The 23707-nt window shown below is 34.6% G+C and overlaps 1 protein-coding gene across 1 annotated transcript; it reads right to left on the bottom strand.

Annotated features, from left to right (window-relative positions):
* Positions 1-586: 586 nt before the first annotated feature.
* On the bottom strand, positions 587-22866 carry LOC129003807 (7SK snRNA methylphosphate capping enzyme-like). Its single transcript, XM_054432117.1, has 8 exons — positions 22712-22866; positions 19115-19403; positions 18276-18539; positions 10922-11287; positions 8469-8808; positions 5243-5461; positions 4133-4338; positions 587-2718 (listed from the first exon to the last, which is right to left on the bottom strand). The coding sequence occupies exons 2-8, from the start codon at positions 19393-19395 to the stop codon at positions 1428-1430; spliced, it is 2967 nt and encodes a 988-aa protein (XP_054288092.1). The 5' UTR covers positions 19396-19403; positions 22712-22866; the 3' UTR covers positions 587-1427.
* Between the last annotated feature and the right edge of the window lie 841 nt (positions 22867-23707).

Genomic DNA, 23707 nt, shown 5'->3' with positions numbered 1-23707 from the left:
CGCACGATTGTCCCATAAGCTTGTATCCTCTGTATCTTACTTCTCTATGGTATGACACAATTATTATATTTTAGTTAAATATAAGCTTTACAAATTATGTTTTTCTCTTTGCAACTCAGCATAATAATCAATTTTTACAAATAATTTATAAAAATGAAATGGTAACTTTGTTGTATGTAGGCATACTATAGTAACTACCATAAGGGTGCTATTTTTTGGAAATTTAATATGGAAAATATCAACTCAATAAATTTTTTTTTAGGGGAAAGGTTTGTGTAAATTGAGACATAGTACAATAATAACTGTCATAAATAGTAGTTTTCATCACTAGGAGCGAAAGTGGCTCTTTTTCCGCCGAGCTTGAAAATACAATGAAGTACCAAAAAGACACTTTTGCTGCGTGTGATGAACAACTATTTTCATCATAGTGTGTAACCTTCTAATGGTTACAAAATTAGACTCACATAATTTGAGGTTAAACAAAGTCGTCATAAATGTTTAAATTTATGTTTTTTGCAAACATACTTTAAATATTGTGTGATTAACAGTGTTTTCATAATGCACTGATATACAGTAATTTGAGGTTAGCGAAACAAAAAAATTACCATATGTTTTTTTTCTGTTTTCTATTTGAAGTTACCCGAAAACTATGAATTTGCGGACGATTAAGATAACTAAAAACGGCTGCTTTCCGGACAGTATGATGAAAAAATGTGCAACCAGTAGGCTGTTAAGTGTATTAAAAAAGGCTAAAACTAACTTATTATGATGTGCAGTTCTGTTAAGTATGTACCTAAGTAATTAAAGAATTCAGGCAAATAAGTAAAACTATCCTGTTTTTGTAACCTTTGTAAAATTTTTAACAATAAATAATTAAAATAAAATAAAACGTTTAGTGACTGTTACTAGAATGGAAGTAAAATACTGAGTCGTTGTTATTTTAAATACCGACAGTTGCTTTTTGCTACAATTTGTTGACAAAATCATTCAACAGAACTTTTTTCTTAAAAACAAAGTTGATTTTAATTTTTACTTAAATGTTAAGTTATTTTAATTTGTTTACATAAAAAACTAATTAAATACATCTTTAACTAACTGCATAGATAACAAGATATAACAAAACAATATTTATTTACAAGTGAAATGTATATTTTTTATACAATATTTTTCACTATTTACAGGACAATGAAAAAAGCATATATACTTCCTTTGAAAAGAAAACAATGTTCATCATATACATATATAACAGGTTAGGGTTTAAAGGTCTTTGCTGAGTCTGAAAAATACTCCAAGGAAACTAAAGAAAACTCAAAATTATTTGCTTTAGCAAAATATCACTTAAAATACAGTTCCCCTATTTATCGTAGGTACTCTCTCCACAAGGCTGAAATAACTATTTAGCCTTTCTTTTTCTGTTTCCCTTCAGATTACTGATTATCAACAACTTCTCCGATGACTAAATCAATATCTCTGTCATCTTTTTTGGTAGTTTGGTTACTATTATCTTTGGTTTTAGAACTAACCCTCTCATTTTCACATCGTTCTTGTTCACTTGTTTTCTCAAAAATCACAGGCCCACTGACATCCACTTGGCATCCGTCCATTGTCTTTTGCTTAATTGCTTCGGATACATTTTCTTGTTCATTGCCTAAATTCATCTCCTCTGTATTATGTTCATTCATCTCAACTTGTTTATCTCCACTTTCCTGTTCTCTTATTTCATCCTGTTCACCTACCAGATCTTTTTTACTTTCCTTCACTTTTTCATCAACACCATACTCTTCACGTATCTCTTCTTGTTCAACTACATTCTTCGGAATTGTCTCTTTCTGTTCATCCTCTTCATTTGTCTTTTCCTGTTTAACAACCATATCACTTTCACTTATCTCTTCCTGTACAACTTCATCTTTTGGAATAGTATCTATCTGTTCATCCTGTTCATTTGTATTTTCCTGTTTAACAACCATATCACTTTCACTTATCTCTTCCTTTACAACTTCATCCTTTGGAATTGTCTCTTTCTGTTCATCATGTTCATTTGTATTTTCCTGTTTAACAACCATATCACTTTCACTTATCTCTTCCTTTACAACTTCATCCTTTGGAATAGTATCTTTCTGTTCATCCTCTTCATTTGTCTTTTCCTGTTTAACAACCATATCACTTTCACTTATCTCTTCCTGTACAACTTCATCCTTTGGAATAGTATCTTTCTGTTCATCCTCTTCATTTGTCTTTTCCTGTTTAATAACCATATCACTTTCACTTATCTCTTCCTTTACAACTTCATCCTTTGGAATTGTCTCTTTCTGTTCATCATGTTCATTTGTCTTTTCCTGTTCAACGACCATATCACTTTCACTTATCTCTTCCTGTACAACTTCATTCTTTGGAATTGTCTCTTTCTGTTCATTCTGTTCACTTAATTCTTGTTGTTGGTCATCTTCCTGACAGGTGACATTCTCCTGGCTGCTAGAATCAGCTGACAACGCAGTGTTTTCCTCTGAGGTACTCGGTCCTTCCCCTCCTCCTCCTCCACCCACCATGATATCGAACATAGGAAACCTCATGGGATACCTCCTCGGGTGTAATCCCTCGGAAAACCCACTCTCTGGCGAGTTGAATGAGTTGGGGGTCTCGTAGGGGAAGTTACTGTCTCCGCTGAGGTCTTCAGAGCAATGAACGCTGTCGGGCAGCCGGAAACTGTAGCTTTCAAACCTGATGGACAAGTTCACAAATATTGAATTAGTTAAGCTGTTTACCATACCTTTCATTTATGGATGTAGGTAATACAATTTAATGTTTGTTTTTTTTTTTTACTAAAAGAGGGTGGCAGCCTCTTTCAACCTTGCATCTCCACATAGACAAATTTTCTCAAAAAATTCATTTTGAATTTTCTTGACCCAGTATTAAAAATTGTACTGTACAAAAGAGCTACCTATACAAAAGGGTAGGCCTATTGTATTATTCATTACAGGATGCCTTGGAGACAAATTTTGAATCAGATTAAAATGTGCAATATGCGCACAGGTCTCCTTGCTATTTACTCAATACAATAATGTGTTTCTCTGAAAAACCTCCTTATTTCACCCACCCTACATAACCGAGATTTACGTATGAGGTATGTTTGAAAGCTTATAATTTAGCGCAGGAACGTATGGTAATCAAAAAGATAATTATTTTTAGGATTTTGCCCCCTCTAACCTTTGATTTACTTTAAGAATGAACTTCCAAAAATGCATGTGCTGCTGACCAACTTTCAGCAAATAATATTAAATAATTTAAAATGTGAATTGTAATTTAACAGCTGGTTATCTTCAGTTGAATTTTCAGCCACAGTTAGTTTGTAAACAAGAGACAAAACTGTCATGAAAATTAATATTCAATAGGCAACGGTCTTTGTACCCTGATTGAGGTAGGTAAATAACTCTCATGGTATATCTACAATTTACATATGTATTGTAAAATAGTAGTAGTATTGTATTGGTGATATAATGATTATCTTGAGCATGCACCATTTATATGATGATGATTTCTAATTGTTAATTTTTCTGCCTCAAAGTAATCAAAGGTAAAAGGGTATTGCAATTGTTTATGCCTCGGAGATAAGTTTTAAACGGAAATTAAAATTAAAAAGAAAATAAGCTTTAAGCTTAGTTCATTGTCATCTATTTTTCATAATCTTTTTTGTAGCTAGGTAATCTTATTCTTTCAAAGGTTTTATTTTTGGCTCTGAAAGAATATAAATCACAAAGAAAAGGTGTGATGGATTTAATTTTCCTAGCTTTTAAAATGATTGAATCAGGCTAACTCAATAACAGTAGGGAATAAGAAACCTTATGATTTTTTCCCTTAAAATTTTCTTTTTATATTCTTAAACAGTTGAAGCTTATTAAATGCATTGACAATTTTTAATCTGCTCTTAGTCTTGGAACTAGAGTTAACTTTAATTGTAAAACACCTTTATTTTAGAAAAAAAAATCATTGCCAATATTAGGCCTACTTGTCATAAAGTTGAGCAAAAGAATCTAAAATATTTTAAATACTAACAACTGATGTTTGTTAGAATGTTTGTTAGAATTCACTAGTATAAAGATTTTTTACCTAAAAGCAACAAATAAGTTATTTTTACCTCTCAGTGTTGTTACCAAGGGGGCGAGGGGTGTCAAACGAAGGGTCCTCTTTAATATACATTTGGATTGGTCGCTGGAACCCCTTCACTGGATGTACCGGGGCTCCCATCACCTCACACTTGCTGAAACCCACCTCCGTCAACAGGTACTGGCTGAAGTGGTGGGGAAACAACTCCATGGCGTGGTAATTCTTCCATGTTTCCGGCTGAAACACATTTTACTTGTTTAAAGTAGGATGTCATTAACAAATTTGGTACCTATAAATTACCCCCCTGTTCAGCCAAAAAAAGGCACATTCTGGGCTAGAACTAAATTAATCAGTCTACATTACAATGTTGGTATTACATACGTTATACATGAGATCATTTGTAGCATTACTAGGATTTCTTTACTAGGCATAAACAGAAACCATGATGAACGTCTAATAAATAATATAATATTCTAATAAACCCCGGACCCCCTGCCTAGCTGGCGGTCCCGCTTTGGAGCCCAAAATATATGGCCACATTAGTTGTGAGTGAAGAGAAGGGTAGGCTAGCCCTAGTAGTCCTAACCTTCAAGCTCAAGGCAGCACTGGCTGGTCATTCCAAGTGATAATTTTAAAATACCTTATTGCATATTCATGTTTTTAACTTAGGATATATGTGTAGTTCTATTTTCTGCTTTTTAATAAATTTATTTGTACAAATGCTGTTTCTGTATTTTAATTATTCTTAAGGTTCTTAGGTTAAGTATCATGTAAGTGAGGAAAAAGAAAAGGTAAGCATAATTAAAACACACAATAATAAGTGATGATGAGTAGTCTATATTTAATGCAGCAGCCAACCTACAAGTAGGCCTAGGCCATATTTTAAATAATACTATTAGATAACTATAGAAAAAATTTTGTTCAATTTTAAATGTAAGAAGCCATTAAAAACTAACCTCTTAAGGCCTATGCCTACTTTATGTGCAACTACTCGACTCAATACTAGATTTTTTACTCAACAACTCAAATTTAAAAATCACTAGCTCGCCCACCCCTACTGTTTACTGTGTGCTAAGTGAAAAATCTACAATACATTTCCTTGGACTATCTATTTCTAAGCTAAGGGCAACGTATTACTTACTGTGAGGTTGCGTTTGCGTTTATACGAGCTCCAGGTCTGCGCCTCCAGTATGAGTACGCCTCCAGGGCGTAGCTGGGCGAACATGCGCTTGAATGCTCGCTTGAGCCCCGCGTCACCCCAGTTGAGTTGGATCCACTTGGTGATGCTCAGACACAGGATCACATCAAACTGAGGCTGTTCTAGCGATACCAGTACGTCAGACTCCAGCACATAGTTACCCTGCAATGTTCAAACATTTTATAATTATTAGTGCACCTGTTGCTCGAATTCAAGCGATTGCAAAGTATTACAAGCGTTATTTAAAAACGAAAAACAGTCATAATTTCCAATGAGTTAAAAGAGTCAACACAAAGACAACCAATCACTCCACTCCAGTTATCGAAACTTAAAACAAAACAACTTAAAACTCACTCTGAAAATGAGCGCTCTTGTGTGTATCATAATAATGTATTTACTATGAACAGCTATTTTAGTATGCAATCCTTAAGGGTGTTTGGTCGCAAATTTTCATGTCTGATTTTTTGTTATTGTTTAATTGTACTAAAAATTAGAGATACAAATATATAAGAAAAAAATTTTTATTTTGAATATTAAGCGAGATATGGAGCTTGAAAGTAGTAAATTTTTAATCTTTGGTACCAGTTCACAGGGAGAATGGGTAATGCGATTCTCACCAAAATTTGCATTCAGGTGTGGAAAAATAAGATAATAATCACTAGCTGTTTAAAATTAAAAATTTTTAAAACAATTTTATTTTTTATTTTTTATAAATTTAAAAAAAAATAAAAAAAATTTTAAAAAAATTAAAAAATAGCTGTTTGTTTTTGGGAAAAATGTATCTGTATGTTGGAATAAAAAAAAAATGTGATATGTTAACTCGTTTGGGCTGTGAATTCGTACCTTTGATGCCTTGCGCTGTCGGAGCACTACTCATTGAGAGTTTGTACACTAACACCGGGGCTTTAGAATACTTTAACATCACGTAATTATTAACATCCTTTAACATTGAAAGAATACGTTTATCGTTGTATTCTAGAGCCCCGGTGTTAGTGTACACACTCTCAACGAGTAGTGCTCCGACAGCGCAAGGCATCAAAGGTACGAATTCACAGCCCAAACGAGTTAACATTTCACATTTTTTTTTATTTCAACATACAGATACATTTTTCCCAAAAACAAAAAGCTATTTTTAAATTTTTAAAAAAATTTTTATTTTTTAAAAAATTTATAAAAAATAAAAAATAATTTTTTTTTTAAATTTTTTAATTTTAAATAGCTAGTGATTATTATCTTATTTTTCCACACCTGAATGCAAATTTTGGTGAGGATCACATTACCCATTCTCCCTGTGAACTGGTACCAAAGTTTAAAAATTTACTACTTTCAAGCTCCATATCTCGCTTAGTATTCAAAATAAATAATTTTTTCTTATATATTTGTATCTCTAATTTTTAGTACAATTGAAAAATAACAAAAAATAAGACATCAAATTTTTGACCAAACACCCTTAAATATATTGCATGAAGGAGATTTCTACGAAACACTACTCATCTATTAATAATGGACAGATTTTTACAAACGATGTGTCAAAATCAAAATTAAATATTTTTTGTGTATACGCCCCATTTCACAAATTCCTGTAATAAAAGTCCTCAGGCTTTGCCCCACAGACCATCAAAATCCCAATGTATTTCTTATGAAAAAAATTTACTAACCCAGCCGTTTAATAAATCTCACTTCAATGGAATTTGTCAAGTGTCAAGATATTTTGCGTCATGTGTACACATTGTTAGTTGAATATAAACAAACAACACATGGTTTTAGTATAAAGCAAGTATTGGGTGAGATACAAATAAATATCAGAATATCAGAATTCAATTATATTTTTCCGTGGTTAAATAAAATGCCACGAGCAGCAAGAGTAATGGGATGGGAGAAGTGATTCTGATACCAAGAACTAAAATGTGTCCATCAGAAATTAATTTTCCGTTCAAAATGCAACTAGAACAGTACCCAGTGTCTTTGGCTTTTGCAATGACCATAATTAAAGCACAAGGCCAATCGTTAAATAAAGTAGCTTTATGTTGCTCTAAGCCGATCTAAGTATTTCAAAGGAGTCAAAATCTTCATTACTAACAAATAAGGAGCATAAAGGTACTGCCCAATGGAGATTTCAACATGATGAATGTAATAGTTGATGACATTCTGTAATACATTCAATAAAAAAAGATATTTTCCTATGTTTGTGATAAAACCTGGTTATTATAAATCGAGTTTGACTTATAAAATGTTTTTTTTAAGGTTTGTTTAGTTTGGGCAGGTGCTTCCTTCCAAGTTGGATTTTCTCCCATAAGGTTTACATGGGGTATAAAAGGTTTTGAAATCGAATCTGTTTTGTTTTGATTTTATGATTGAAGTGGAATTGCTTCTTTAGGTTGGTTACATAAAACACCAAAGATCAAATTAAAACTGTTAACAGGGTATCAAAAATATAGTATACGGCGAGTTATTATGATCCAGACAAACTTCTGTAACAGTTCTTTACTGTTACAAAATAAAATAATAAAACAAATTAAGTTGTTACTTTCCATTTTCATCCCGAATTCAATTGCTTGATTTCAAGCAACAGGTTAACTTGTTAATACAAATTATTCCTCTGTTTAAGTAAACAAAATCTTTTCTTCATAAGAAATACATTGGGATTGTGATGGCCAGTGGGGCGAAGCCCGAGGACTTTTATTATAGGCTGGGTGGTAACAATAATCACCATGACTTTTAAGGAGCTTAGTGAAATAAAAGTAGCCTAACAATCATACACAAATTTCAAAGTTAGCCGAAATCATATTTTAAACCCATCTGACCAATACCTTTTCCACAAAGGGTTATTCAACTACTGTTACTTTTCTTATAACATTTTTTTATCTCAGTCATGCAATCAGTAAATTTCAAAAATTGTTCAGGTTTCTGAATTGTGCCACAAATTTATAGTGAGTAAGCATAGCAAAAATATTCTGTAAACAGTACAGTGAGCTATGACAAATTAATTAAAATTTTCTGCTCATCTTTAAATATTAATGATGGGAGGGTGCCTGATATGCCATACACATATGCCAAATGAATTTTAAACAAAATAGAGAAACGATCATGATGACTACAAATTGTATGTGAATACATTGTATTCAAAGGTAAAGTAAGGAACAGAATCTATTTTGTTTTAAATACTCACGTGAACAAAGGTAATATTGTGAGGAAAGCCTTTCTCTTCATTCACACCGGGTATTTCAATCGGACCATACACAATCGGCATTGAAACAGGGAAGAACTTATCCTCCCTGCCGCAGTTAACGTAATGCCTGATGTTGGACCGTGCGGCCTTAATGAGTGAGCGGTCGATGTCCATGCCGACCACGCGGTTAGGACGCAAGTCTCGCGCCACTGCCAATGTCAGGTGGCCCGTGTTGCAACCAATGTCCAGAACATCTTTTCCTTCAAACAGGTGTTTGTGCTTCTCAAACAATCTGAGCCTCGTGTCCGGCCCATGATGAGGATTCCGATAGCCGTAATACCTGCAAACACAGACGTTATCAATGCTACTGTCAACTGTCTTAGGATACTACAAGTACATTAATGCTCATAAATGATACATATAATTGAATTGACATACTAAGTTTGATTGGGATTTTCAAAGGGCAAGGTTTATCTAGTTTATCATTAAATGTGCTGAACCATCTATAGGATTTAATTACGCAAGGCGATTCTTTGTGTCAAAACTGTGGGTGACGGGGAAGTCGTAGAACGATGGGAGGGCTCAAATTAAAGGTCTCCATTCCATAACGGCGGGAAAAATAGTGAAATTCCCAAAATGTTACCGCAAAATAAGATATAACGTAAAATGTGTCCCTTATAATGGCATTAGAAGCCATTCACAGGTGGTTTTTGTTTACTTCAATACAGCTGATCGTGATTTATTATCAAGCAGAGTACGCAATATTAACATTTTGATTAGATACTATATAAAATCAGGGACAGCATTACTTATAATCAGACTTTTTTGTTATGTCTTAGGAATGTTGAAATCATTCGTATTTTAATGTAAGCATATGATAAGCATATGATAAGTAGTAGAACCATGGCAGATGGCTCAAATCAAAGAAATTGAACTTAGAATGGCTGAAAAAAATGAAGTTAGGCTACAAATATTTTAACAGAAAATTGGATAACAAGTCAAATATTTGTATAACTGTGTATAGCTGTTCAAATATTTGATAAAGAGAAAATTTGATTATGAGTTTCTTTAAATAGGCTACTATTTATTACAATAATTAGTTTTACATTTCAGCTTTTCAGGGACTTATGTCCCTACCAGCCACTAGTAGCTTTAATTTAGCTAATGAATTTAAATACTTAAGGAGGAGCAATAGGGTACTTTCCTGTTAAGGGGAACATTCGTTATTATAGATTTTTTTCGATAGCCTATACAGATATTTTATTTTTTGATCCGATATACAGATATTAACGAATGAAAAATTAAGTTTAAATCAACTTATAGTGAAATTAAACTGTTCTAAACTAACGTAACCTGGCTAACCAAACTTGCTGTGACATTTCAAAATTCCGTTTGATATTCCCCATATGCCTTTTCTGTTATTAAACGGAATTTTGAAATGGTACAGCATGTTTGGTTAGTTATGTTAAGTGAGTTTAGAAAAGATTCATTTCTTAATCCATATCCATACTTTTGCCTAAACAAGACTAGTTCTCAATTTGTAATTTAACTGGGTTTGAAGATATTAAAACGGAAGGAATATGGATCGTAAAGGAATACAAAACTATCAATATATTGAAAAGAAATCACTGATAATGAATGTCCCCTTTAACAGAAAAGTACAAACAATAGTTAGTAGTAATAGAGAAGAAAAAGAAACCATTTATAGAATTGGGGCCGCAGAAAGATGCTACTGGGACCTGAACAAGCTGCTCAACAGCAAAATATTAAGTAAGAAAACTAAAATAAGGATTTACTAGTGTACATGTTGCTCAAAATTTCGAGCTTTGGGCATTAAAAGAATTCAGAAAGAAAGCTCTTAACTTTTGAAAACAAGGTAGGCATACTAAGAAGACTGATTTGGACCTATTTATGAAGCAGGGGTGTGGAGGATAAGAAAAAATAGAGAACTCAGACAGATTTATCATAAGCCATACATAACTGTGATAGTAAAAAGTAAACGTCTGCGGTGGCTGGGTCATGTATTAAGAAGGGATAACTCCAGCCTGATAAAACGGACTTATAATGGTAAACCCAATGGTAGAAGACTTTTAAGAAGACAAGACTGCGGTGGAGAGACCAAAGGCTGAAGTATGTAAGAAGATTGGGAGCAAGAGAGGAAGTGACAGAAGATTGAGAAGAACGGAGGTGGATTGTTGGAGAGGCTAAAAATCATCTTGGGTTTGGCCAAAGGAGTATGTAAGTTAGGTTTATCTTGGACTAGCACACATTTTTTTAACATTTTTTAACATATTGTATTATCCAAAATTAACTGAGTCCAACCGCTCAAACAATGTGAAGCCAAAAGTTTTACCAAGTAGGATTTTGAACATTTAGACCCATCAGGTAGTAAGAAATTATAAACAAGGGTATATCACTGTTGCAGTAACCTGTTTATTTTATTAAGTTTTTACCTGCAATAGTTGCCAAACTGGAACTTAGCATCCTTTTCCTTGAATTTAGGCATCTCCTTGGCCTGTGACTTGTCTAGCTGAGGTGTGCGTTGAGGTGGCCTAAAGCGGTGACGGTCATTCCAAGCCCCTGGTTGTGGAATGACAGGACTCACTATCTTGTCCAAGTCGGCTTTCCTTTCCTTCAGCTCAATCTTGCGCAGGTTGGCTCTATTGTTGTGTTCACACTTGTGGCGCTTTGCAGGCGGTGGCCCTTGAGGCGTTTCTTTTGTGTCTTTAGTTTCATCCTCAGTTTTAACATCTTTATTCGCTTCACCCTTGAGTTCAGCACTCTCTTCTTTGGCGGGAGGAGTTTCCGTTTCATCTAGCCTGTAAAACGTATGAACAACTTTTTGGTACAATTTTGTGAACATAAATATTTTGTTAGATCAAACACTTGACATGAAATGAGGTTTTAGTTTTAATCTTGTTGATGTTTTAGCATTTTATACATAACTTAATATCATCCAAGTTTACCTTTATAATGGAGGAGTCTTTGTCTATAGGAAACAAATTACAAATATTCACACACACAAAATAGAAGAAGTTCAATTTCAAACGCGTTTCCTATTATTGAGAAGACTCAGTCACTACAGGAAAGGCTAAAATTGCTTAATTATTTGTCAGGAGTGTTGCACAACGTCTAAGTGCCACGACGTCTAAAACATCATTTTTAAGTTGTTGCACGATGTCCACTAAAAAATATTTGACTGTTGCACGACGTCTAAGTGCGACGACATTCAAAAGTACAGTAACTGCAAAAAATATAGTCTTTCTACAAGCTTTGGATGTCATAAGATTGGACATTGTGAAACAGTGCACTATATATAGGCCTGCTCTAAAAAAGTATCATTTGCACCACATCCAAGTGCCACGGCATCCAATAATATAAGTCAGTGTCACGATGTCCAAAATATAATTTTTGAGGTGTTTAACGACGTCCAATATAGAATATTTGACTGTCCAAAGCTGCTGGTGCCAGTTGCACGAGGTCCAAAATATGTTTGAGCTGTTTCACGACGTCCAAAGTGCCTGCATACTGTGAACACTGTTTACCGCCCTCAGTGCATACAGTTTGCATTGCAATTATTGAAGGCAACTAGGCCCAGTCTAACAACTGTTTCAAGTTGTCAACCGCTTTATCTTCGTTTAATGTTTAAAATTATTCAATTATTTAAATTATTAATCAATATACACTATACAAATTATTCAATTGTTTAATTTTTTAGACTATTTCTCTCTTTTCAAAACATAAGGAATAGCTATATACGGGTTTACAGGACATGTTTGAACACTATGTTTGAAGTGATGTATCTATTAGTGGACATCTGTTAGTGGCCTTGTTTACAGACGTAGTTGTCACCGAGGAGAGATCGAACTATTGAAAACGCAATTTACAAATGATCCTTTAACCCTGACCTTTAACATAGTTTTATCATTGGTTTTATATATGCCCTTATACACGAAGAAACGTAGAATTCAATGGTGTCTGTCAGGATGGTCACACAAATAGAAGATTTGGATTTTTCAAAGCTGAAGGAAAAGAATACTTGTCCATTGTCTAGCCTCAAATGATTGGTTTGATTGATGGCATATCTATGTGCTTGTGTTTACAATGGGAGAGGACACAGTTTAAGAAAGTTTGGTCATAAGGTTAACATAGGAAACTCCAGAGCCACTGAGGCAGCAACCAAAAGGGTTTTTGAGATAAGAATGTGTCTGTTAATCCGGAATGTGAGCTATAATGACACCAAATTTATATTTAGATATCCATATCTTTTGTGTTAAAAAACAGTCTCTTTGCTGCTTTAGTTGATGTTATTTTCAATAAATAATATGAATCCTTCTAGAGGTTTAACTCTACTTAGTGCTAAAGGCAGCAGACATATACAGTAGACTCCCCTCTTATCCGGACTCCTCGGGACCAAGGCCAGTCTGGATAACGGGTTTTCCGGTTAAACCGACGTCCCCAAAAACTCTTTAAAATATCTTTAAAATGTGATATTCGACTTAAATTTAGAAGAGCAATGTATTTAGACACGTGATCACTGGTCTCAAATCTTTCCCATGAAAACAGTCGTTTTAGTACCGCCCACTTCCTGCCGATCTAGTCCCTTTAAACCAATGTGCTGATAAAAATTGTCCTGTTAAAGAGATGTCATTTCTACCAAGTGTAGTCCGGTTAAACCGATGTCCGGATAAGAGGGAGAAACTCTATCCGTCACGGGATATCAAACTTTACTTTGAGCCCTCTCACGTAGTTCTACGACTTCCCAGTAGCCCACAATTTTTCCGCAAAGAATCACCTTACGTAATTAAATACAGTATATGGGTTTTGATATTTAACAATGCTTGATGACTTCATTACTAAGCACGCAATATACACTCATTCATGTATTGCGGGTCTGCAGTTTATTCACCGTATGCAGGAGCTCTGGACATCGTGCTACAGCGCTGAACTATATTGGACGTCGTGCATCTGGCACCAGTGGCTTTGGAGGTCGTGGCATTTGGACGTTGTGCAACTGGCAGCGGCTTTAAATGTGGTACAAATGATACTTTTTTACGATTCTAGAGTGCACTGTTTCACAACGTCCAAAGCTTGTAGAAAGACTATATTTTTTGCAGTTACTGTACTTTTGGATGGCGTGGCACTTGAACGTCATGCAATACATCTTACTTGTCTTTACTAAGTATTTAACTTAACTTAAGTACAAACAAATTTAGATTTTCTGCTGTTAAGGAAGCCCAGCAAAGTAATGAATCTAACATCCAGGATGAGTTTGTATCCTTAAGTGGTTTCATGGGGTCAAGTCCAACATGACAAACATAAAATTTGTTTAGTTTTTTCTTCCTATCTATAACTAAACCAAACCTATTCTGGCCTAGAGCCATAAGAATAACTTACTCTATATCATCTAAATTATTATAGGTAGGCCTACCCGTAAAAGACATACAGTACAGTGCTGAAATTGCGAAGCTCTAAGAACTTTAGCTTTTAGGATGTCTAGTAGCCACCCCCAAAGCAGAACAACGAGCGACGCTGCGACATTGTCGCGGACACGAAACGCGGGCCTGCGGACACATTTACGGAGTCATAACGACGATCGCGCCGTGGCCGCGATTATTGGACCGACGATCGCACCGTGACCGCGAGTCATAACGACGATCGGGCTGTGACCGCGGAGTCATACCGACAGTCACACCGTGACCGCGGAGTCATAACGACGATCGCGCCGTGACCGCGAAGTCCTACCGACGATCACGCTGTGACCACGAGTCATACCGACGATCACGCCGTGACCGCGAGTCATACCGACGATCGCCCCGTGACCGCGGAGTCCTACCGACGATCGCGCCGTTACCGCGGAGTCATAACGACGATCGCGCCGTGACCGCGAAGTCCTACAGACGATCACGCTGTGACCACGAGTCATAACGACGATCACGCCGTGACCGCGAGTCATACCGACGATCGCCCCGTGACCGCGGAGTCCTACCGACGATTGCGCCGTTACCGCGGAGTCATACTGACAATCATGCCATGATGGCGAGTCATACCGACGATCACGACGTGACCGCGGAGTCCTACCGACGATCGCGCCGTGACCGCGAGTCATACCGACGATCGCGTCGTGACCGCAGAGTCCTACCGACGATCGCGCCGTGACCGCAGAGTCCTACCGACGATCGCGCCGTGACCGCGGAGTCATACTGACGATCATGCCGTGATGGCGGAGTCATGCTGACGATCGAGCCGTGACCGCGAGTCATACCGACGATCGCGCCGTGACCGCGAGTCATACCATAGATAAATCATACTCCCTTAGTAGATTTGTCATCCTTATGGAACAGCTGAAGCCAATTTTATTGTTTGTTCTGTACGTCCAACTGTAGAGGTTATGTTGTGTTTACAATTTGTTTCTTGTTATTTCAGTCATTTAAAACCTCATTTAATCATATAAAACGATTTAATCATAAAGAATAACTGGTCCCCTAGTTCTATAACCAAATAGTAAAGCACAAATCATGAAAATAACCCTAAAATAATAGAAACAAAATGTGGTCTACCCCAGCGATCAGTGTGGACGTACATGAACTAGACATGAAAAACAAGCTTCAAAATTTACAATGGGATGAGGAGTCTAGACGATCGCGCCGTGACCGCGAGTCATACCGACGATCGCGCCGTGACCGTGGAGTCATACCGACGATAACCCCGTGACCGCGGAGTCCCGCAGTCATACCGACGATCGCGCCGTGACCGCGAGTCATGACGACGATCGCGCCGTGACCGTGAGTTCTACAGACGATCACCCCGTGACCCGCGAGTCACAAGTTTCTATAGGTACCTGTAAATTGTTACCCATTTTTTGGTTTTTATAGATCAGTGCCACAAATGGTAAACATTGATTTCGTGTGTCTTTTTTGGTAACTGCAATACAGTACTTTTTTTTATGCACAGAAAAAAATCCTGTCCCATCCCGTCCCGAAAATCGGGAAGGAAATAAAAATCCCGTCCCGTCCCGAACTAAAATTTCAATCCCGTCCATCCCTAGTGTATTTATATAAAGAAACTATAGTACATTTAAAGTTTTACTTCTAAAGACTTTGTTAACACTTGTTAAGGTATGTGTATATATTAGGGGTCTGCGGTGCACCGAAAAAGTCGGTACGGTACGGTACAAGCTTAATTACCGTCATCGGTTCGGTACAGCATTTTACACGGTACAAATTCGGTTCGGTACAGCCTATTATAATAATAAATTACTTTCAGTTTACTATTGTAGTCAACGGCAGTTGGTTCCGAGCACATAAAAGTCTTATCAGATGTTTGTTTACGATCTTCATAATTTATTACTAGCGTGATGATGCAATAAAAAACCCATTAGCAGTCCCAAATCCATTAATATTTTATCACGACAATAATTGTTGTATTGAAGTACTTCCAAGAACTGTTGAGTTTTATCACTTTTATTTCTTTACGACTTTCCCCAATTCTGTTTTATCATAAAAATAATAGTTTTATGATGACTGTTAAATGTTATCTCTAACTTAATCAGTATTTTCGTGAATATTGAATTTGCCGCTGGCCATTGCCTACTGCCATAAAACTGTTTATGGCTACATATTAAACTTGTAACTAATCTACAATCTTATTTTATAAATTAAAATATTTGTTATGGATATTTTATCTTTCTATTGACGACCATGGATATATACAAACTTTTGTCGTGATTTTAATTTCAACATCAAAATACAATATTGCACAATCGTGATATTTTAGGCCATTGACCTTTATTATGCATCCGGTATTGCTGATAAATTATAAATTGATATTCCCGTAGTTAAAAAGAATTATTTTATAAACCTATAAAACAAAATCATAAAATCTTACATAAAGATAGGAAATTGTAAAAAGGGTATAAAGATAACAACGTCGTTATTCTTTCTCTTTGTTCTTCTATTTCTTGGGTTTCCCTTCATCACGCATTCAACAAGTTGCCATGGTTACTAATCACCCATGTCGTTATCAGCTTTTGTGACATAGCGCACAGCAGGGGGTAAAACTTGAAGAAAATCAGTAAATTTTTACCTATTATTTAATTACCAATGAATGTACTACTTTATTGGTATTTGGCATTGTTAATAATCTGTCTAAATGGCAGATTTTTGTCAAATTTTACACCAAATTTATTGAAATTTCAAGGTGAGTATTAATAAAACAATTATTACCAAATATTTGTATTCGTTTAAAAGATTGATTTGTGGTATTGGGTTCCCCACTGAGTGCAGCCGAGCGGCACTAATGAGGGTCGGACCTTCTTGGGGGTGAACAATAGACGGCTTATCAGACCCTCCCCTCCCCCGTGGTCTGGAGAAAGCATGTAAACAAACTATTGCACAAGCGTGACTTGACATTGAGCTGCTTCAACTATAATTAATTTTGTCAAATGAACTGTGATGTTTCAAAATCAAAAACAATAATTTGGGACCATACTGCTTAACAATAATGGACTGCAATTATTGTTGAACATACAATCCATTTTTAACAAACTAAGATTATACGATTCAAATACAATTATAAAAATTATCTTGGTATTTTACTTGGGGTAATGAAGTTATGTAGGCTAGTGTAATTCTCGGTTCATCAAGGTTCTACTGAATTATGTTTGGCAGTGAATAAGTGTAGAATGCAATTTATAAAATCAGGGATACACACCTTTTACACAGTTATAAAGTCTAATTGCCCAACATGAATTCTTACTCTGTGATAATCCAAATTTTAGTTTTAGAAAAAAACTTTGCAAGAATTTTATCCATCTTATAACTTAACTAGTTTTGAAGCTGATAAAAAAAAATGGTCTTTGCCATTACTTCATCATAACCTCCAGTTTTTCATTGTCATCTGCTTTGAACAGCTGGCAAAACTACATTGTCTTCTACTGAATGCTTTTATATGTTTTTAAAATAAAATAAAAAACAACTAGACATTGTGTCGGTTGGAAATAATTTACCAGTTTTGTGAAATTATCTTGTCAATAAATGTTTCAAACATGTTTATTCATAAAAACTCTTATCCTATTTTTAAACTACTTTATCATGGCTATTCAAAGTATCTCAGAGTAAAATAGGTAAAGCCTTTATCTCAACTGTGATTTTTCTTGACACAATCCTCGTAGTAGTAAAAGGTTTTGTTTTAATAATATGTGGTACTTGTTGTAATTGTTGTTAGAAAACCATGAATGTAGGATACTATCCATTTTCATAGTAATGTCTATGTATTAAAGTTAAAAATAATGGTTTAGATACAGTTCTGAGAAGAAAACCGCAAAAATACGGGTAGCCGCGTACCGTACCGATTTTGTACCGAGAACCGAGGTATAAAATACTGTACCGTACCGAACCGTACCGACCTTAAATTTTCTGTACCGCAGACCCCTAGTATATATATATACGTATTTAAAAAAAAGTAAATTTAAATAACCTGATTATGCCTACCCCTTAATAGTTTTTTAGTTTTTTGTTTTAAAAGTAGGCTATACAAGTTATTGAAATTTACTTATTTTATTTAACTATATTACTAGTAGCCCTAAAGAGTGAATATATATATATATATATATATATATATATATATATATATATACCGGTATATAAGTCATTATTTAGCTTTTTAGTTTTAGCGCTTGCGGACACATTTTGAGGTTTTCACAGGCCGTTGCAGACACGTAGGAACCATTCTGCTTTGGGGGTAGCCACTTTGATTGTTGTTATAGCTTAGTAGACAAAATTTATGCATACAATGACTATTGCTTACTTGGCCCCTTCGATTGAGTCCTCCTTCCCCGAACCTGGGCCAGACGATGCCCGGTTATTTCTATGCCGTTTCTTCTTGTTCTTCTGCTTCTTGGCATTTTTCTTGACGGGAGATATTAACATGGCCTCATAAGTAGCGTCATCGTCCCCAGCTATGAGGTTCAAAGGATCTGTGATATCAGGAGGAATTATCACTTCAATCTCTCCTTTTCTGTGCTTTGGTGTAGGCAAAGGCGACGATTTTGGCGTCACAGCATTCATTGCTCTGAAATGGATAATAACGTTTGGTCAAGAAAAGGATGGTAAAAAAAAACCATTTAAAATACAGCTGCAGTAACAGGAGAAATGTTTTACTACCTTACTCACTTACTGCTGTGGCCACTGGTACCTTAAATGGTACTTGGCCTCCACACTGTCTCTCAGTTTTCTTAAATGTCCATTTATTCTTGGTTCCACCATGTCAGTTTCGGTCTACCAAGGGGTGATCTTCTTTCTGGGTTGTTCTCCAGTACTTTCTACTACCAGTACCTATACACTATTGTTTTACTACCATACCATACAAAAACTATGATACCAAACAAAAGCTTACAAAAAGCAGAGGAATCAATCCATGGCCATTTTTAAATGGAGATGATAAAGCCAAAGCCTTAATAATTTATATTTATACTGTACTACGAAAAACCTAAATTTTCAATGCTAATGACAAAACTGGAAGAAGTTAGGGTTTATAAGTTATAAGGACGAACAAGTCAATAGGCATATTTTTTAAAAAGTTATCTCAAGTTCTAAATTATACTACTAAATATTAGCTTCCATTTTTATATTAAATAGATAACAAACCTGTTTATATCTTCGTCCTGAAGACTATTGAGGTTCAGTGGATCAGTAATGTTCCCACCCAGTAGAAATTTGGTGGGTGGAATGATGAAGTCTTTGTTGCGCTTCTTGTAGGGAGGAAAGAACTTCCCATTAGCGGCAATCTTCTTTCGGAATTTGTGGTCATGTTTGAATTTCTTGTTCTGGAAATTGGAGGATCGCCGATGGGCTTTTTCCGTATCCTTGCTACGCCGCCGGGACTGTTTGTCAAGTCCAGTATCAACTGTTTGCACGTCAGTAGACATTTCTCAATCTATAAACAAATCTTAATAGACAAATCGGGTTTTTATTATTACACAATCATTTTTAGTTAATATGCATGCAAACTAATAATTCAGAGATGTATAAAAAACATGTGGTAGGCCTAAGACTACACTGTACCGGTAACCATAATTGTGTGAAGGTGTCCAAATCCAAGAGATAAAAATCAATGCTGACAATGAATCCATATCAAATTTTAGGTAGCCTTTTCTTTTTGTTACATCCTAGGTGTTTACTTATGTTATTCTTAGGTTGTCGGTTACTCATCACTAAAATAAATTAATCACAATTTACTAAAAAATGTCGAGGTGTATTTCAAGTTTACATCAAAACTCATCTTCAGCCTCTAGTAACAACATATCAAGTAAATAAACTATGATTTATAATGTTTGTTTATAAATTAATTAACATATGTTTGAATTATTTTAAAATTAAGTTAGTAGGAAAACATTTTTATATTGTATATATTATGTAGATGTCACAGTTAATTTATTATTGTTTTTCCAATTTTAATTTTGTTCTCAACCTCTTCTCGAATTAAAGGTATATAAACATAGGGCTGATTGTAGCACTAGGTTGGGATATGCTTCTTTTATCAACCGCCATCAGCCCTATGTTTATACCTTTAATTCGAGAAGAGGTTGAGAACAAAATTAAAATTGGAAAAACAATAATAAATTAATTGTGACATCTACATAATATATACATATAAAAATTTTTTCCTACTAACTTAATTTTAAAATAATTCAAACATATGTTAATTAATTTATAAACAAACATTATAAATCATAGTTTATTTACTTGATATGTTGTTACTAGAGGCTGAAGATGAGTTTTGATGTAAACTTGAAATATACCTCGACATTTTTTAGTAAATTGTGATTAATTTATTTTAGTGATGAGTAACCGACAACCTAAGAATAACATTAATAATGCCATCACGAAGGAAAAAACATACCGGAATGAATGTATTACTTATATCTTAATTGACTGTTGCACAATTTACCGCCCTAAGACCAAAATAAGTTACAGTCAGCGCAAGAAACTAAAGACCTAAAATTAAGCTTAAGAATTAAGAGCTACTTGAAAGGCTTATCTTAATGAATTACCTGGTTTGGTTATACTGTACCTATAGAGTTTCAGTCTGATCTTGAAACCTTAAATAAGACTAGGCCTATATCAAGGCTAGTTCACCAAATAGCCTACAATGTCAAGTTTAATAGCTTATTTAAATGCCTAATTGAAAGATTTGTAAAGTTCAAGGGACTTATTCTTAAAGCTTAGGTGTAGGCCTACTCGCCGAAATCAATGTAAGCTTACCATTTAACATAGGTAGGCTAACTTAACATTTTTTTTAAACATCTTAGCAGAATAAAATCTAAATCAGTGGATGTTAACGTACTAACTTAGTTTATCCCCATTATCTAGATTCATTAGGCCTATTTTAAATTGGTAACTTTTAAAAACATCTGTGTGTCAGTTACACTATCGAGGTTGTGCTAGCAAAGCTTTTCATTTAAAAGAGCAAACTGTTAGGTAGTTAGTTTTGTGATGTTACCTACAGTCCAGGGAGCCGAAACCCCACCGGACTAAGGCTGTTCTAGGACCATCCTCTTTAGCCTCCAAAACTGTGAGTTAGGCCTTTAACTGAATAATTTAATTTTGAGTACAGTCCGTTTCAGATTTAAGTTAAGTAATGTACATTGTGTGTAGTAATGCCTAATTCTTAAGAAAAATTTGTTTCTTAAAAAAAATAGCTTAGGCTGTTATTTTTTTCTTAAATTCTTACTTAGGGCCTAGCCTATTTGAGAAATTAAAAGGGAAATACCTACAGCAAACCTACAGATTTAACCCTCCGAGTGTTATGTGTCGATTTTTCGACACACAAACACTGTTTACGGCGAAGGCTCTATGACTGACAAAATCGGATTGAACTGGATCTAGTTAGGTATTGTTTTATTTGGCAGATTCTAAGCTTTCTCCCGAGGTCTGTCTCTAAGCGCTTTTTTTTCTCGAGCCGATCATAATTGTAGCAGACAGCTGACGTGCGTATTTGTAAACAGCTTGGTTAACCTCGCACCGATGACTGATGTGTTTTATTACATTTATCATTGTTTTAGTGTTAAAAATCAAAAGTAGTGATAAGTATACGTGGTGCATTATAAGAAGATTTAAGTGATTTTAAAGGGCTGGTTGATGATCCTGAAGAAGTAGGTAGTGATATTGATGTAAATTATCAGCCAGATTCCTAGCTATGGTTAGGCTATGCATTCTTAGCTAAACGCTGTACTGAAATCTGTTTTTTGCCCATAACTTATTTATTTGCAAATCTACTTCCTTATATTATTAAATATTTGTAATCCTCATAAAATTTAGAACAAAGTGGCTATTTTCAAATATTTATAGGCCTATAATTTATACAATTTCATTGAGCGCAAACTTTTTTTTTTTTTTAATATTTTCTAATATATTTTTTTACCTAAAAATTTTTTTTTAAACAAATGTTCTATATGTTTTATGTATAATATTGAAGCCCATGATTTTCCAAACAAAATGGTATACTTATAGAACAGTATAGGCCTAATTAACATTGTTTTTAAGCTTCTCAGATCCGTTTTAATAAAACCTTGCAAATGCGCAAAAAATAGGCAAACATTAAGGCCAAAACTAGGGACACTCGGAGGGTTAAGTAATGTATGAATCTTCACTAAAATAGCTCCTTAAAAATGTCATATTTATTCTATAGTACCTATTTGTTAATGAGTAAGTTAAGTAAATACGCTTGCTGATAGGGAAGGGAACAAGTGATTTAAGATCAAAATGTTAATAACATAGCCTAACTTAAGTTAAGAAAAACTAGTAGGTAAGTAACTTAAATAGGATAAAATAAATAAATTAGCAAAATTGTATTTAATTAATTAAATACCAATTAAATACACAGATTCCATAACACAGGCTATAAGGTAAAAAATCAAATATTTAATCGGATTTTTTATTGTTACTGGACTAAAATCGTGAAAAATTATTAACCTAAACATTCATAATACACAATAATTGACTGCCAATTTAAAGTTATTAATTTCTTACCTCCTCTAAGAAATTTAAAAATAAATCGACGAGTTCAACACGAAAACACCCATTCAAACTTGGAGAGGGAATGGAATGACAAAGATCGTATGTTGACTTTTGCGCATGCGCGAAGTCTGCTCTCCATATTGTTAACCATATCGTGAAAATTTCATTTAATAAACAAGTACAATAAGGACATTTATAAAGCGTAATATGTCCATTAAAACTCACCTCTATAAACTCTTTCACTGACGAAATCATATAATAACTAAATATTGTCCCAAAACCGATAAAACTCCTGGTTTTAACTGAAAAACTCTCACTAAACCCCTTACCACGATCTGACTCCCAACGGAGCAACCATGAAATATGGCGAATGTCCGATAGTGCCAACGTTCTGAAACGTTCTCGCCCTCTCCCCTCCAAAAGCACTCATTCCCAAAACTGCCAACCGAAGACTATTTCACGTCTTCGAAAAAAGGTTAATAAGGTGCTTAAAACAAAGCAATTATTTTCTGTACTGCTGTAATATGCGAGTATTTATGTTTCTTGCGTAACATTATCATAGTAAAGCATTACACTGTGGAACTAAGTAATAGTGTTATGATAAAACTATTTATTTCCTCCTTAGCGTTTTGTTGGCGATACTGTTAACTTTAGACTGGAGGTGTCAAGATTATTGATAATCAGAGTTTTTATGTTAAATCCTATCGTTTTTTGTATTTATGTTGATATGTAAAATATATCTTATTCAACTATATCGTTTATTCACTTCACTTTAAAAGAGTAATCAAATATCATCTACACTGGTAAACTGTTATGGCGAGCTTTCAATACAGTTCTCATTTCCGCATCCTACATGGCGAACAAAATACTGTAATTGTGTTTACAAACTACACTTACACTAACTTATTATTTAAATTTAGATTTGGTCAACACGTAGTTATAATAGTTTATCTATTAGGCTGATTAAATTAGATGATAGTTTTTAATCTCTTTTTTAATGTATTTTTTTAATTTATCATTCCCATAGTTTAATTGTGTAATTCATTTTAGCCTAGGGGGGTTTTATGGGGTAAAAATGGGGTTTTCTCATTTTTTACCCTTAAAACACAAAATTTATCAATTTTTCTCCAGACCTTTTTAAAGAGCTTAAAAACTAAATAATTTACTATATCAAAAGTGTTTTTGTACGGTTATTGGTTACGGAGAAAATTAAAAAATTGT

The sequence above is a fragment of the Macrosteles quadrilineatus genome, unplaced genomic scaffold (assembly GCF_028750875.1).
Source record: "Macrosteles quadrilineatus isolate MER2022 unplaced genomic scaffold, UCM_ALF_1.0 Scaffold_9__3_contigs__length_116548681, whole genome shotgun sequence".
Taxonomy (NCBI): domain Eukaryota; kingdom Metazoa; phylum Arthropoda; class Insecta; order Hemiptera; family Cicadellidae; genus Macrosteles; species Macrosteles quadrilineatus.
Note: the sequence above shows the minus strand (reverse complement) of the source record. Positions and strands in the feature narration are given on the sequence as shown.

Coding starts and splice junctions, on each gene's coding strand:
- LOC129003807 (XM_054432117.1), bottom strand. CDS start 19,395: ATGTCTACTGACGTGCAAACAGTTGATACTGGACTTGACAAACAGTCC. Junction 8,809..10,921: donor CAGTTTGGCAACTATTGCAG/GTAAAAACTTAA, acceptor CTGTGTTTGCAG/GTATTACGGCTATCGGAATC. Junction 2,719..4,132: donor CTTGGTAACAACACTGAGAG/GTAAAAATAACT, acceptor CTTGTCCATCAG/GTTTGAAAGCTACAGTTTCC.